At 44.3% G+C, this 16,982-nt stretch overlaps 1 protein-coding gene across 15 annotated transcripts in view; it reads left to right on the top strand.

Annotated features, from left to right (window-relative positions):
- BICD1 (BICD cargo adaptor 1) overlaps positions 1-16,982 on the top strand; it is a 191,341-nt gene that overhangs the window by 127,095 nt on the left and 47,264 nt on the right. For 10 of the 15 annotated variants that reach the window (XM_053257263.1, XM_053257262.1, XM_053257265.1 and 7 more), the window contains 2 exons: positions 12,802-12,953; positions 16,197-16,514. In XM_053257263.1, coding sequence (XP_053113238.1) covers positions 12,802-12,953; positions 16,197-16,514 — 470 coding nt within the window. The remainder of the gene's footprint in view (positions 1-12,801; positions 12,954-16,196; positions 16,515-16,982) is intronic. The other 5 variants (XM_053257269.1, XM_053257274.1, XM_053257277.1 and 2 more) reach the window with 1 other exon arrangement.

Here is a 16,982-nt window from a genome sequence, read left to right as displayed (position 1 = left end):
TGGAACACTTTACCTTTACTGATAGTGCAGTAGAGTAAAATCTCTCAATTAATGTAGGATACACTGATGCTACCTAGTGGCCAGCAGAAGGAACTGTCACTGAAAGCTGGAATACAGTATTATCAAAAGAAATAGGACGGCAAAGTACTCTACTGGGCATAGCTTCCTTTTATTCTCTTATATAGACAAGTGGTTCTTAGATTTAAATATTAAACAGTAGCTTTTCCTCTCAGCTATTTTTGTGCTAGCTTCTTTTTGCTCAAAGTTACATATTCACATAGAACTATTCCAACCAATTATTTACACTGAACCCTGGAACTTCTGCTATTGAATAACAAAGAGACATTGCAAATGTGTCGCTTTCTTTTGTATTTGTAATTGCATTGCAGATAATATGCACATTTCTATAGGTAGCTGGCTTCCTGGTTATTGTTGCTCACAGAAGCTTATGAGTACTAAGAGGCATTATTTAGTTCAAATATAGGTAGACCTAGATAGTTCTCCCCCCCACCCCAAGTCCTGCTATGCTGCTTCATCGTGTGTGTGTGTGGGGGTGTTCCTGGGAGGGATGAGTGAAGTACGCCAGAAGGTATACTCCCAGTAGGGTCACCCAAAGCACGAAGGTCATCCCAGCTGCCCAGCTAAAGTAAGCAGGCACCTATATTGGGCAGCAGCAATATAGGAAGGTGCTGGAGGTGGACAATCACTTCAGTGACAATGACAAAGGCATCATTTCATACTGCGTGGGAGGAGGCAATGGTAAACCACCCCTGTATTTTACTATGAAAACCACATGGATAGACAAAATAGAATGATTGTTGATGTAGTGCTGGATGATGGGCCCCTCAGGTCGTATGGTACTCAACATGCTACTAAGAAAGAGCTGAGGATCTTTCAGAGTACCAATGGTGTTTATGACACGGTTAGACTAAAGCCTTTTGGACATCTAGCGGCTGATGTTGCCATGTGGGAAAAGAAAATCTGAAGCTGCAAAGACAGAATTACAGTGGGAACGTGGAATGTAAGAAGCATGAATATGGGTAAGCTCGACACATTGAAAGATGAAATGAATCAACTACAGATTGACATCTTGGGCATCAGTGAGTTTAAATGGACTGGAATGGAACACTTTCAATCAGGAAATCATACCGCTTACTACTCAGGACATGAGAAACAAAGAAGGAACGGTGTTGCTTTCATAGTCAGGAAAGATATAGCAATGACAGTACTTGGGTACAATGCAGTCAATGACTGACTAATATCAATTAGATTTCGTGGACAACCCTTTAACATGACAGTTCTTCAAGTCTATGCCCCAATGGCTGATACAGAAGAAGAGGAAGTTGATGAGCTTTATGCTCAAGTCCAGTCTGAAATTGACAGAACATGCGAGCAAGATGTGATGCTGGTGGTTGGAGACTGGAATGCCAAAGTTGGAAAAGGTAAGGAGGAAAACACAGTTGGCCTATATGGCCTAGGAAACAGAAACGAAGCAGGAGAATGACTTATTAGTTTTTGCCAAGCCAATGATCTCTTCATTGCTAACACATTCTTCAAACAACCAAAGTGGTGCCTATATACATGGACATCACCAGATGGAGTACACAGAAATCAAATTGATTACATTATTGGTGCAAGGAGGTGGAAGAGCTCAGTTATAGCAGCAAAGACATGGCCGGGAGCCAACTGTGGGATAGATCACGAACTGCTCATGTGCAAGTTCCAAGTAAAGCTAAAGTGGAAAAACAAAGCTATCCAGCTTCCATGATATGATCTTGAGAATGTACCCACTATTTTCAAGGAGAACATCATGAACCGCTTTGAAGTTCTGAACCTCATTGATAGGGAACCAGAGGAACTGTGGAATGAAATCAAAGAAGTTGTTAGGGACGAATGTGAAAAGAGACTGCAAAATACCAAGAAACAGAAGAAAGCAAAATGGATGTCAGAACAGACAGTGGCAATTGCCAAGAAGAGGAGAGAAGCCAAAGTCAAGAAAGATAAAGACCTCAGGAAGGAACTTAATAGGGAATTTTGGAAAGCTGTTAGAAGAGACAAGGAGCAGTACTACAATGACATCTGTAAAGATCTTGAGAATGGAAATAGACATGGAAAAACAAGATCTTCCAAAAGATCTCTGAACTCAGAGAGAGGTTCCAACATCAAATTGGTATGTAAAGGGATGCCAAAGAACAGATAGTAACTAATTCTGAGAAGATCAAACAGAAATGGAAGGAGTATACTGAAAATCTGTACAGCAGGGACGTCAACATCCAAGATACTCTAGAAGATATTCTCTATTTGCAAGAACCTCTAGTACAGGAAGATGGAGTTAGATCAGCACTCCGGTCATTACCAAGTTGGAAGGGTACAGGAATTGATGGAATAGCTATAGAAATATGGCAGGCAACAGAAGAAGAATCAGTCAAAGCTCTAACCAAACTATTCCAGCAAATCTGGAGAATGACACAGTGGCCAACAGATTGGAACAATTCAGTCTTACATACCCATACCAAAGAAAGGAGACTTGACAGATTGCGCAAACCATCGCACAGTATCCTTAATTTCACATGCTAGCAAAATCATGCTCAGGATCATCCAACGCAGATTAGAGCTCTATGTGGAAAGGGAAATGCCAGATGTTCAAGCTGGTTTCAGAAAAGGCCGAGGAACAAGAGACATCATAGCTGATGCATGCTGGATAATTGAGAAAGCCAAAGAATACCAGAAAGAAGTCAATATGTGCTTCATTGACTACAGAAAAGCCTTCAATTGCATCGACCATGTCAAATTGTGGAATATCCTTAGGAAAATGGGCATCCCAGTACATCTCATTGTTCTTATGAGAAACCTATACACAGGACAGGAAGCCATAGTCCAGACGGAACAGACTGGTTCCAGATCGGCAAAGGAGTAAGACAAGGTTGTATACTTTCTGCCTTTTTATTCAATTTATATGCTGAACATATACTAAGAAGATGGACTGGAAGAAGATGAGCTGGAGTTGGAGCAAGAGATATCATTAACCTGCACTACGCTGGTGACACCACTCTGATAGCTGAGAATGCAGATGATCTGCAAGCTCTAGTAATGAAAGTCAAGGAGCACAGTGAAAAAATGGGAATGTGACTAAATGTAAAGAAGACTAAACTAATGACAACAGGTACAGCAACCAGCCTCTGAATTGACAATGAAGACATTGAAGTGGTGGATAGCTTCTGCTTTTTAGGTTCTACCATCAACAGTGAAGGATTCAGCAGTCAAGAAATAGGCCACAGACTAGCACTTGGGTAGGGTTGCAATGAAGGCCTTGGAAAGGATATTTAGATGCCGTGACATGTCTACACCTACAAAGGTTAGAATCGTTCGGACAATGGTTTTCCCCTTGACATTCTATGGATGTGAAAGCTGGACTTTGAAGAAGCAAGATAGAAAAAGCATTGATGCTTTTGAACTTTGGTGACAGAGAAGACTTTTAAGGATACCATGGACCCAGGAAAACAAATGGATCATAGAACAGATCAATCCAGAATGTTTACTCAAGGCACAAATGACCAAGCTCAAACTATCATACTTCGGACACATTATGCGAAGATCCAGCTCCCTTGAGATATCCATAATGCTGGGAAAAGTTGAAGGAAAGAGAAGATGATGATGACCAGCAGCAAGGTGGATGGACTCGATTACGACAGCAATGAATGCACCACTGAGAGACCTTAAAGGCCAAGTTGAAGACAGATCATCCTGGAGAGAATCTATCTATGTGGTCGCTAAGAGTCGACACCAAGTTGATGACAATCAATCAATCAATCAGATAGTTCTACCCACAGCAATCCTTAGATTTGGTGATATCCCTAGCTTTCCCCCTACTTGTATAACCAACTAAAAAAGGGTAACTTAATATTCATATAACTCATAATTTATGTAAAATATTTGACAGTATTCTTCATGTGTGAATTCATGGTGTCTTAAAATGGAAATTAACACCACAGTATAACACAATAAAAGGCTGCAGCATATAAAATCATAAAAGCACAGGGATAACAGATCGTTAGATGGAATGAGCAGATTCAGTTATAAGCCCTCTTCAGACGTTACTAGGCACAGTGGTAGGAGTGTGCATGAAACTGGTATGCCTGGTTTGGTCTGAGTCCGAACTGGACATGTTCGGTTTTGCCCCCGCTGAACATACCCCCCAGCTCGGCTCAAATTCAAGCCAGTCTGGGGGTTCTAACAAAAAGATTTTTTTTAACAACTCACCACCTCCACGGGGCACTGTTGCGGCCGTGGGGGGGTATGTGTGTATTTGGTGGTCCCCACCCCCGCTCTCCAATCAGCCTGGTTTGGGCTGTTTTAGTCTGTGTTTGGCCCGTGCTGGTGGTGACCATTTTGGAGGCTGCCGCTCATGCGCACTGGCCTTTTTGTTTTGTTTTGTTACAGCCCCCAGAATGGCGGGGGTGGGGCGGATTCAGCTCGAATTCGAGCCAAACCAGGTCTGGTTTGGCTTGGCTCAAGAGTGAATGGGGAGCGAGCACTCGAGCCAGCCAAGTTTGATGTTGGACTGGCTCAAACTCAAGCTGATTTGCACATCCCTATGCAGCAGTGCTCATGGTTACAGCTTCAGAAACTGAGGGGAAGTCCCTTCCTGCTGCTTTCACTTACCCCTCCTGCTGGGCCCTCACAGCTCTGTTTGACAGAGGGGGATGTGCTGTAACTGTGATGGCTTGCACTTCAGTGAGCGGGAACCTTGGGCGTTTCAGGTTGCCGCTCATGGAAGCATTGGTCATCATCACTATAGCACTTCCCCCTTCAGACAAACAGAGCCATAACTATGAGTGGCTGGCAGGGAGGGGAGAAGTGACAGTAGCAGGGCGGGACTTCTTCTTTGCTTTTACAGCTGTAACCATGAAGAGTCTATTGTGGCAGTTTGATCTCATCTTGTGATTTTGTGAAAATCTCTAGCAGTAGATAAGGACAACTGCTACATGTAGGGAACATGACTGCATTTCAATTTAGTATTTGTTTTCTGAAAACTCCGATTATTACTAAGGTTATACATAACAGCATCCAGTAAAAAACAAATACAGAAACTACTTAAGACTCAGTGTGCAAAACTAGGGATTATTTTCAAGAAATGTTTCACAAATGTGGCATCTCATAGTTTGGTTTAAGTCCCTTCAGGATGGTGTTGAGATCTGAACTTCTTTTGCTGCCTCCTCTTTTACTGCATACTGCAGACTCTGAAGTAACCAATCGTTCTTAAATCAGGAGGGGTGAGGCTGCCGTATATCTGATACAGGCATGCTCTCATTCATCCACTGATTTTCAAAACAGTTTTGTTTAAAGCTGAAGTTCCTTATATCCAGCTGTGTTTTTAATGAAATATTCCCCTAAATGAGGCACTAATTATGCCAGTACCTTTTTAAAAAATGAGGTTTCTGTATCCAGATTTTTTAAAAGCTCTTGTTAGCTTTCTGTATGCTTCTGATAGAGATGCTGAGTCATTTCTATAAAGGGAAACACCCACTTGCTAATGGGAAACAGAGGAAACAAAAGTAAGCCCTTGCTCAGTTTTCAGTGTGAAGCAGTGATGGATGGCACTGAGGGTCTCTTCAGGGATTTCTGTGATGAAGTGACTTGTTCTATTTGCCTGGAGTATTTTCACAATCCTGTGATTATTATCGAATGTGGACATAATTTCTGCCGAGCCTGCTTGACCAAGTGCTGGGGGGAGCCACACACAGAAGCCTCCTGCCCACAATGTAGGCAAAAAGTTCACGAAAAGAATGTCATCCCCAATCGGCAACTGGCAAATGTGATAGAAATAGCCAGGAAACTTCAGGAGAGTTCAAATCATCAGGAGCGACAGGGGGCAGAAGGAAAGGGGAGTATCTTGTATGGTTATATTGCACTTGTTTTTTAATCTGATCTGTGTTTTTATATTGTAGCTAATATTTTAATTGTGTAATTTTTGTATTCCTCTTTTAACTTTTGTGTGAACCGCCTTGAGATTGTTTTAAGGAAAGTAGTGATGTGGACGGACCGCGGAGGCACAGTCCAACGCCGGGTGTGTGTGTTGCTTTAAGGGCGGGGGGGGGTTGTACTTACCCCTCCCGCCGCTTCCCCCCTCCGGAGCTCCAGTTTTTAGGGAAATCTTCAGGGCGGTAGCGTTCCTCCCTGCTGCCCCTGCCCCCTTGTTGCCTGCTAAAAGCGGAAGTAACTTCCACGCATGCGCCTGCTGTTGACGCGCCCATGCACCGCACACATCACTGCAATGCACGCGTGTGCATCAGCGGCGGGCATATGTGTGGAAGTTACTTCCGCTTTTAGCAGGTAACAAGGGGGCAGGGGCAGCAGGGAGGAACGCTGCCACCCCAAAGATTTCCCTAAAAACTGGAGCGCCGGAGGGGTGAAAGCGGCGGGAGGGGTAAGTACAACCCCCACCCGCCCTTAAAGCAACACACACACCCCCGGCGTCAGACCGCCAGACTGGGCCACCTATGAACAGGCCTCTAACATGGCCTGTGAATTGGTTCGTGCACATCCCTCCAGGAAAGGTGATACAGAAATTTAACAATAAATAAATAAATATTCATACTACTCAGTTTGTATATCCAGTAACAAAACCTGCAAAGACAACAACATTATTAAATGCACAATCCACTCTTAGTGGTCATGGGAGTTGAAGCACCTCATACCTGAAATAATCAATGCGTATTATTTCACATCAATAGGCCTTTTAATTAGACCAGGGCTGCACAACTATGCCCTTCCACTTGCTATTGGAATAAAACTTTCAGCATTCCCATTCACAATGTCCTTTAGAAATGAGTCTTCTGCTTCAGGCAGGCAGATTAAACTTTCTAAAGAGCTTAGCTTTCTCTCCCACCCACCCCACCTCTATTGAATTGCAACCCATACCTAGCTTTCTGGTTCTCTAGTGTTCAAGCCCTGAGTTCTTAAGTTTTCTACTCTTAGAGGATCCTATCGGTTCATATGGTTTTGTAGGAGTGCCACCAGACCTTACAAGGTTGTGCTAATGAAGCTGCTAGTGTATCCTGTCTTAAGATCTTCATTTATGTGCCTAGGGCTAGTTTCTACATTGATCAAAGCCAAGTAGTTAAGCTTTTTCTTGATTGTACTATTTCAGGCTGCAATTGGAAATTTGCATGTTTGAACACTGTTTCACCTTCCCCACCTTTCTCAAGGGTACTGAAAGACTTCTGTGCCCTGAGTCACTCCCTGGCACTTATAGAGACTAGCTCAGGCCTGTAAGGACGGTTGGGGCACCCCCTCCCTCACCTTTCCAAGGTCCTGAAAGAATTGTGCAGAAGAGGCTTTCGGGCCAATATTTTCTAGCCCTTTCTCTCCTGCATGCAAAATCAGTTCTCCCCCACCCACCCCTTTTCTGGGTGTGTGAAGAGTTTCCAGCCTTTTCCAAAAGAATTCAGGAGACCTATTCTTTGGTAAAGTAACAAACTAAGTTAAAATTAGAGAATCTATAGTTAATTAGTATCTAGCTGATCTTAGAGAAATTGGTTATTAAAATGTAACATGTGGTTAGAAAAAGATGGAGTAGAACAGTATAAAAAGAGATCGATACTTCTGAAGTAGATAAGACCTTTAATGATGGTGATCTTTATATAGGAGAGAGAGAGGAAAAATGGTCTGTGACAGGGAAAATATTTGAAAAATAAATAGAATACTTAAAAAGAAAAGCAAAGCATATTTCCCCCTTTCCTTCTAACTTGTTCACTTGATACTCCAGAAAGCAAATCTCTCTCATGTCATGTAAGATTCTGATTAGTTTCTACTTGTAATGCCTATAGTTCCCACTGACTCTTTAGGTTCCCTATTGCCATATACATTAGAAATATTCTTCTTTGATCAATGTGACAAATCACTCATTTCCCATTCCCAGCCCCCCCAAAAAACGTTGTCAGGGCTTATCAATGCTTAATCCCACCAGTTTACTGTTAGCAGGAGGCCTTCTCTCCTTGGCCTTTTCTCCTTGATAATACAAAAGGTACCCAGGTACCAAGCTTGGCAAGACATGGATGGAATGTAGCCTTCAGTGTACTCCTTCCACACATTCCATGACCTGTGGCCTTCAGATCCATTAGCAGGGCTGTCTCTGGTTAAATGGTGCCAAAGTTTTTCTCTTTTTCTCATGGTCCAAAACAGAAGTCCTCTCTAAGTTACTCTATTCCTCATTATTTGATTCAGGATTCTGGTCCATATTCCTTCCCCCCAAAATATCCACTATAGACCCACTCAGTCCAGCATTGTCCAGTTGAAAATAGACCTGGGTAATAATTGACTTGCAGTTTTTCTCTGAGTAGGGAGGTATACTCTTGTGAGCAAGCATTCAAAGGCTGCATCTGCAGCCTGAAGTGGTATAGTGTAGGAAAAACTTTATCTCTTTATTCTGATGAACATGTAATGAGTCCTTAATTCCCCTGAGTGTATATCAGGCCCTTAGTTCCACGTAAGAACCCAATTCTATGTTATGCTGGCTCTAAAGTAGCATCCTGTGCTGCTCCAGTGAGACAGAGTTGTACATCTTTGCCTACGGAAGATTTTTCAAATGGGGAACCATTAAATTTCTTCCTTTCCTGCAGTCCAGGTGCAGTGTTATGCCTCCACTGAGGTCTCATGGCTGCTCCGTCCAGTTGCTCTTTGGATGCTGTTGCACCAGTCAGGAGCAAAATTGAGTCCAAGAGTCAGGGCAAGGAGAAGCACAATACCCTTATGCTTTTGCAAAGGGCCATATTTGGTAGCAAAGCATATGCTATGTCTGTATAATTGGTTAATTCTGGTACCTCTAACTCTAAAGGATCTCAGGTTGCAGGGCCAGCAAGGTCTACCCAAGTCTTTGGAGATCTATTGCTCGTCAGATGATGATGATGATGATGATGATGATGAAGAATTCGATTTCTATACCGCCCTTCCAAAAATGGCTCAGGGCAGTTTACAAAGAGAAATAATAAATAAATAAGATGGATCCCTGTCCCCAAAGGGCTCACATTCTAAAAAGAAACATAAGATAGACACCAGCAACAGTCACTGGAGGTACTGTGCTGGGGGTGGATAGGGCCAGATTATACATGCTGTACCTTAATTCTTAGATTACATCCAGATATCATGGTTTTTTCCAAAGGCAGATCAGGCTCATAGTCACTGGCTGACTTCTGGAGCAGCATTCTGAAGACATAGCAGGAGCTGCATCCTGGCAAGGAGAGGCTGGTCTTACTCAAGCAGAGTCTTCCCAAGCAGCAGCATTCGTGCATGGAGGCAGGGCAGATTGATTTTCACTTACAGTTTGAGTATCCCTTTATCTGGACATCTGAAATCCAGAATGCTTCAAAATCTGGACACCACACCGTAACAAAAACAAAAAACAAAACACCTCAGCTCACTCACTTGTAGATTCCCAATTTTGCTGCTTTTAAACATGCGGTCAAAACTTACTTATTTCAGAAAGCTGTTAGTGACAGGGGTTTTGTCTGTAATTCTCTCTAGTTGCAGCTCTGTATTTATTGTGAAGCTTTTTAATGTTTTTGATGCAAATATTCCAAAATCCGGAAAAATCCAAAATCCGGAAACTTTCTGGTCCCAAGCAGTCCGGATAAGGGATACTCAACCTGTATCTCTCCTGCTTCCATAAGTTCCCTTTGCCTTCCAGAAATATATCCCTGAGGGCTACACAATCTTCAGGAATATACTTCTGGGTGGCAAAGAGCACTTAAGGAGGGCAGAGGAGATCAGTGGAAATTGCTCCCCCTTCCCCCACACATGCACTCTTCAAGACTCTACTTGTGAGGATGCAGCCTTTATTGAATCTTTGAAACACTGTTCTGCATGTTGTCAGCCAGCGTTTCTTGAGGACACTACACTTTACATAGCTAGAATAATAATACCTCCCAGAACTTACTTCATTTTGTTTATCTTTTTATAGGTGTAATTCCACCCCCCACCCCCCCAGCAGTGATGATTTTAAACAAGTATCTTATGTATATGGCATGATATTTCAGAAGAGACAGAGGTCTTGATTCAGCTTGCAATCCTGTGGCAATCCACATTGCAGTGAATGAGGTTTATACAGGAATATTGCTTGGTAGTTTATGCTCCTTGACTTTAACAACTAAGCAGGACAGCCATGATCTAGTGTGTCTGCACACATAGTATCTTGGCTCTGTGCATGGAGAACCAGAAGTGGGTGAGCAAAGGATGACTGTTGGTGGGAAGGACCTTTCTCTCAACCTCTCTATCTCCTTTTCAGCCAGTTGTACCTTCCAGGGCATTTCTCCTTTTGGTACCTCCAGCTCATCATGTTCCTGTATTACCATTATGTTGAGATTTTATGTCCTTACTTTCTGGAATAGGAGTCTTGGGAATTTATAGCAAATTGAAATTGTGCATTTCCCTCTCTCCTTTTATTATAAAATATTTAAATAACATGTTCAGAAATAAAATGCTAGAAATTTGGTGATTTTGACCAAGAAAGGGAAACAATAAGCCATATCTTTTTTTCAAAAGTATTTTCTGGAAAGAAGCCAAGCTCAGCAATGCAATAATTCACAATGCCTGTGTTTTGCTGATAAAGGGATTGTTCTGTTCTTTAGCCCAGTTTCAAGCTGTATATTCATTGCATACTTTGCTCTGGCCATCTTTGGAATAATTTCTGCTCACACGCATTTTGCAAGATAGGCAAGTGAAAAATATCTTTGAAGAGCAAGGGGTAACTTTGAGATTCTCCATATGCGGTTAATTACTGATTTGAAAGAAGAGCAAGTTATGACGCTTCAGTGATGACTGGTGTCCTGAAAATTAGGTCATACACAGAAGATCCTATTTTCAGTACTGGCCATTCAGTACAACATGTCCCCCCTCCCCATTCAGTCTCACCCTTCAAGACTATTTGTTACCCCATCTCACTCCAGTCCATTCAGCTCCACGCCACAGCCTTATTACATTAGAAACCTCCAAAGCATCTTTTCCCTCTTATGCCTCTACTTTTTCATGGGAGACAAGAGAAGGGGGTTAGCCTAGCATTGTTTGCTTTTGTGTTCTTCACTGTAAAGGAGTATGCCTTTCAGCTAAGCACATTCCAATATGCTCCTTTTGCTACTGGAAATAAAATATTTGGGGCTAGATGCAAGAACCTCTTCAGTAAGCTTCTCTATGGCTAGCTCTGGTGGTGGGGCTTGTCTTCTGCTAGTGACTGCCAAAGAGGGGGTCCTGGGGTAGAGGATAGCAGACTTCTTCTTCAGCATTCCCAGACTCACTCCAGGAAGAGGGGGGTTAGCACCTTCAACGTTTCCTAGAGAGCTCAGTGGTGTCATTCTTAGTGGGGGAGTGGCAGTAGGTGGCCTCCCAACACCCTTCTCCATCCTATGTTTCCCCACTGGATCTTTCCCACAAGCCACTCCTCCTCCCCCAAGAGTTCCAGACATGTGTTTGCAAGATAAACATGCATCTGGAACCTCAGAGATGGGGGAAACATCTGCAAAAGAAAAGTGGCAGTTGGGTAAAAAGTTAAGCATTTCCTCTTTCATTTAACTGCTGAAAAATTGCCTCTTTCAGAAATTAGTTTTCCCTAGAAAAGGGACAAAATGCAGACCTTTGCATGTAATTGTGTTTAGTTCCAGTCTGAGAAAGCATGATGTCCAGAACCTGCTCACAATGAAACAAGTTATGATGCTGTGCCAGAGCTGCAGTCTTTCCAACCAATCCACTTATTTGCTATCACTGCAGCTAGAATCAGGCAGTCTGACATATTAAAATTTAAAATATTTTAGTAGCTGCCTTCTAAGAAAGTAAGGATGGAAATAGATAGTTGATTTTTCAGAGTGCTGAAAGCAGATTGAAAATGTGATTACTGCTGATGGTGTATACATTCAACCCACTTGCCTCTGGCAAACAGGTTTTGCAAGTTTTTAAATTGCTCCCCAAACCTGCAAAATCCTGTTGACCAGAGATGACAGTGGGAGAAAGACCTCATTTCCCACACTGTGCATATGTCTTTCTCAAATCATTTTCAACTCTTCTTAAAGACGATTGACTGACTCCAACCACAAAAGCATCTATATATCTAATCCCCGTAGACGTGCCTCAGCCTCTGTGGGGATTCGTCCCAGCAACCCAGCGGATTGGCTGGGAAGCGGAGGCACCGGATTGTCTGGGCAACGGTTGGCCGCGTAGGGAAGTGGCCTCTTGGGGAGGAAAGGAAAGGAAGGAAAGCAGGCAAGCAGAAAGGAGAACTGAACGGACTGGGGAGGAAGGGAGGGGGCAAACTGCGAGGAGAGAAAGCGGCGGAGCCTGGCTGGGCAGAGACAACAGCTGGCCGCTTCGGAAGACGCTCGCTAGAGGGAGGGCCGTGCAGGAAGGAGCTGGCTGAATGCTTGGCCGCCTGACACCAGGGACTGGAGGAAGGAGGAGGCGGCGGCAACGGCCAGCGGGGAAAACACAAGCAGGCTAAAAAGCGGCGGGGGGCGGGGAAGCACGAATGAGAGATAGAGAAAGAGGGGGAAACGGAGGAGGGAGCAAGCTTGGGCAGAAGGCTTGCGGGGAGGGGAGTAGGGCAGAAGGTGGGGGGAGTGTACTGCTGCACAGATGCTCTGTGCGGGATCAGCTAGTTCTCCTTGTATTGTATAAGCCAGATTAATATGTGCTGTGTAAAAGGGAATATATAATACGTGCTAATAAAATAGGATCTTTGCAGAGCTAAACCTGACATCTTAGGTTGTCATCTTATTTTTTCTTCTTTACAAACATATAATGCCTCTGTCTCGTTTGCAGACCGCTGAAGTGGCCCTGGCTAATCTGAAGAATAAATATGAGAATGAGAAGGCCATGGTGACAGAAACCATGACTAAACTGCGCAACGAGTTAAAGGCTTTGAAAGAAGATGCAGCAACCTTCTCATCCTTGAGAGCCATGTTTGCAACCAGGTATTGAAACCAGTCATTGTCATCTGTTTAAAGTAGTAGTGTGGCACCCTTCACACATCTGCATCTGCATAGTAGCTGTTTATCTTGTGATGTGTTGCCATGTGGCTGCAGTGTGCTGTGAATACTAAAACCAGGTGCATTCTTATCCCTGGACCTTGGGGCCCTGATCCGTGGCCTCCAAGATCCAAGGGGGGCTCCAAAGCCTGGGGGGCACCTTGTTGCCACCCCGCACCTGCTTTGCTGCCCTGCTGCTACGCCAAACTGCGGCTTTTCTGTAATTTTAGCCGCCATGTGCAGGGGTGGGGGGTGAGCCAAGCAGGCCTCCCCACAACCCTTGGCGGCAGCGGACAGAGTGGCTGCTGGGCCGGATGGAAATTGTGATGCGTGCCTGCACAGTTTGAATAGATTGTCGCAAGCCTGTGATGTCACGGGCTTGCAACGATCTATTTGAACTGCACAGGTGCTCCTTGCTGGTTTTGAGGGCAGTTGGGCTGGATGGACAGGCCCAGTGGCCACTCTGCCTGCTGCCTCCAAGCAGGGGGAGGCCTGCTCGATTCACCCCCACCCTACCCCTGCACATGGCGGCTCAAGTTACAGAAAAGCTGCGGTTGGGCACAGTTGGGCCGCATGGCGGTGGCGGGGAGAGGCCTCGCGGCCGTGGTAGCAGTGGTCCAGGTACCACTCTGTGGGTTGAGACGATCAAGTAAGCCTTTCCCACTCAGTCATCAACTACAGAGGGTATAAATTAAGGGTGACTTCATTAGGCTTATTTGTGGGCTAGCAGTCTTATTTGGCAGCTACTCTTAGAGACAAGATGTTTGTCAAGGCCTCTGGAAACTGTAACGGCAAGGTACATAGCATGTGGACAGGCTTTATGCTCATAGACCAGGGCTGCACAACTTCAGCCCTCCTGTAGATGTTGAGCTACATCTCCCATCATCCTACACTATTGGCCACTGTTGCTGGGAATAATGGGAGTTGTAGTCCAAAAATAGCTGGAGGGCCGAAGTTGTGTGCAGCTCTGTCATAGGCTCTGTTCAGAGCTTCGGTTGGGAGGGGGACAGGACCAGAGGGGTGCAATCCCACTCTTCCTGCATTGATTCTGCACAAATTGGTTGGGTGAACAGAGCTACAGTTTTTACCAAGGGTGAAGAAATGTTGACACAGTTTATCAGCCAGACAAAATATTTTACTCGTCAGATGGTTCCTCAAGCTATGTTGGTACATCACTCATCAGGACTTTGTTCACTCGCCAGGCATCATTTTTCGCCCATAACAGACTAGTAGACTAGTGGCTTTCCTCAGCCCTATTACCTCTCCCTAGTTTGTTTTGTCATTTATTAAGCAATTAGCTATTAATGAGGCATACACAGTTAGGAACAAACGAGTTTGTAGTCCTGAGAAGTGATGGCATAAGGATCCACTTAAGTGCAGAACAATGTGACTTTCTGAGTGCTTGGCTTGCAGCATAATGAGAGTTCCTGTAAGCAAGGAGGCTCTGCTTTAAAGATAATTAAAAATGCTTCACTCCAGTCAATGACTAATGCAATGACATAATGTTTTGGCTCTCTCTCTCTCAAAAAAAATCTTTTTAAAATTTCACTGGGTCATGCCCGTTTTTAATTTGTAAAAGGTCTTTATGTCATTACATTAAGTTAATCACCTCAAGAAAGTTAGTCACATTCCGCCTGGCCAACAGACTAGATAAATGTAAAAACATTTATTTGTGACACAAATAAATGAGTGAGTGAGTGAGAGATGGAAAATCGTGGAGTAATTTTCTTGCACATCTTATACAAGGAAAGCTGTATGAGCAATCAGAAGTTAACTGTAATAGAATTGCATTACACATAAAGAATGGACACAGAGCATGCTGCCTTTTCTCCTCACTTTATACACAGAGGAATCCTGACTTGTTAAATCACAGCTCCATGTGTCATCTATATCTGGAAGTTGTGGTTCAACTGTGACTTACAAACCAGGATATGATTGTGGTTTCATATCCTAGTTTGCAGGCCACAGCTCCTGGGTTCAGACAACGTGCAGAGCTGTGGTGTTAGGGCTGATCTGTGGATAGCAGTGGCTAGATGGCAAAATGGCACAGTGCTCAGAGCTAGGCTACTATTCAGGGAGTCAGGGCTCTAGTAGCCAGAGGCCAGGTATATGCCAGAGGTCAAGCCAAGCAGATAATCAGGAATTAGGGGTCCAACTGATAACTGAAGTTCAGGCACTCACCAGAGGTCGAGCTGAGCAAGCAAATAGGAATCAGGGATCAAACCAGTAGTCAGAGGCCAAACCAAGCAGATGGGAATCAAGGGTTGAACTAGTAGCCAGAGGTCAAGAGCACACCAGAGGTCAACCTAGCAGACAGGCGGGAATCAGGGGTTGCGCTGGTAGCTAAAGTTCGGTAACATGCTAGAGGTCAAGCCAAGCAAACAAATCAATAAAGCAGGCAAGAGCAAATACACCAGAGACAAGGAGATTTTGGTATTGAGGGAAGGCCTGGCTCAGGCATGAAGCCTCTTGTGCTCTACTTGCTTCAGGGGAAGCCCATGGTTGATCTCACAGGGTGGGGCTTGTCTAGGGCTGGTTTGTAAAGCTGCAGCAGTGTTGCCCACAAGGGGCAGCAACATGCAGAGACTCAAACCAGGCAGAATGTCCGTGTGGTTTGACAAACCAGAACTACTCCATCACAGCCGTGTCCAAATTGAGGAGGAAACATAAGGGGGAGGGCGTGCATGGGCTTGGCACCTCTTCAGCTTACATTCCCCATTCAACAAGCCACAGGTTACAGCACCCTAATTAAGCAGCTCTGTTGCAGTCTTTTGATTAACTAGTCATTTTTAATTGGGTGGGTTTGTACCTGCAAGGTTTTGTTGCTTTCTAATGGTTTTTCTCACTTTGGACAAAGAGTTTTGATCAGTTCCATGATAGACATAACCTATATCTTGTCAGGTAAGTGGATATCTTCTTTCCTCCATTGGATTGTGTGGAAACATCAGACTGGCCCAGGCTGTGCAGAAATGAAGCCAGTGGCAGCTGCTGGCCACATCTGCCATTGTGGAAGCAACTGCCATGCTCACTGGGACTGTTGTTGCTCTCTCCATTTACAGCTTGGTTCAGGCTGACATTTCTCCATGTGGGGCATTTAGGAGGGATTGTAGGGAGGGAAAAAGCAGTTGGCCAGTAGAGACAACCCAGCCCACCAATATCCTCATGTTCCGCTTCCGTGGCTTCTCCCAGGTGCGATGAATATGTGACACAGTTGGATGAGATGCAGAGGCAGTTGGCAGCTGCAGAGGATGAGAAGAAGACCCTAAACTCTTTGCTGCGGATGGCTATCCAACAAAAACTCGCCCTCACCCAACGCCTGGAAGACTTAGAATTTGATCATGAGCAGTCCCGGCGGAGCAAAGGCAAACTTGGAAAGAGCAAGATCGGCAGCCCTAAAGTAAGTGAGGAGGCATCAGCCACCGTGCCAACCATAGACACTTTCCTCCTGCATAGTCAGGGCCCACAGCAACCAAACATACTGTTCAGCAGTGGCACTCAGAGGAAAAGGTATGCATGCAGTCATCTTTATAGTACAGTGCAGTGGCCTGACTTGAATTAAGGTCGTCCACTCAGTTGCAAATAAATTATATATTTTGGTTGGGGACAACAAGGCTGGGAATGGGGAGGATAGAAGTAGTGGTTTTTAAAAATGTAAACCCTGGCTAAGAGTGCTTCTGAATCCACCTGTCCATAATAGTTTCTTGTCCTTTTTGATATGGTCATAGATCATATCCTGTCAGCATTTCAGCATTTCCTGTATGTCTTGAATGTATCTGCTTAACATACAGCAAAAGAGCCCTTCGTGGGGGTGGGGAAGGGCTATGTCTGAGAAGCACAACTACATACAGAGTGGGCTTGTTTTTCTGATAAAATATGGTACAATAAACTTGTCTCTTTCTCGTTAGTTTGGAAATGAGGGTAGGAGTGTGTTTGCTCCAATGTGCTCATCAGCACCTGAGCTAAAATGAGCAGATG

The sequence above is a fragment of the Hemicordylus capensis genome, chromosome 5, assembly GCF_027244095.1.
Source record: "Hemicordylus capensis ecotype Gifberg chromosome 5, rHemCap1.1.pri, whole genome shotgun sequence".
Classification (NCBI taxonomy): Eukaryota; Metazoa; Chordata; class Lepidosauria; order Squamata; family Cordylidae; genus Hemicordylus; species Hemicordylus capensis.
Note: the sequence above shows the minus strand (reverse complement) of the source record. Positions and strands in the feature narration are given on the sequence as shown.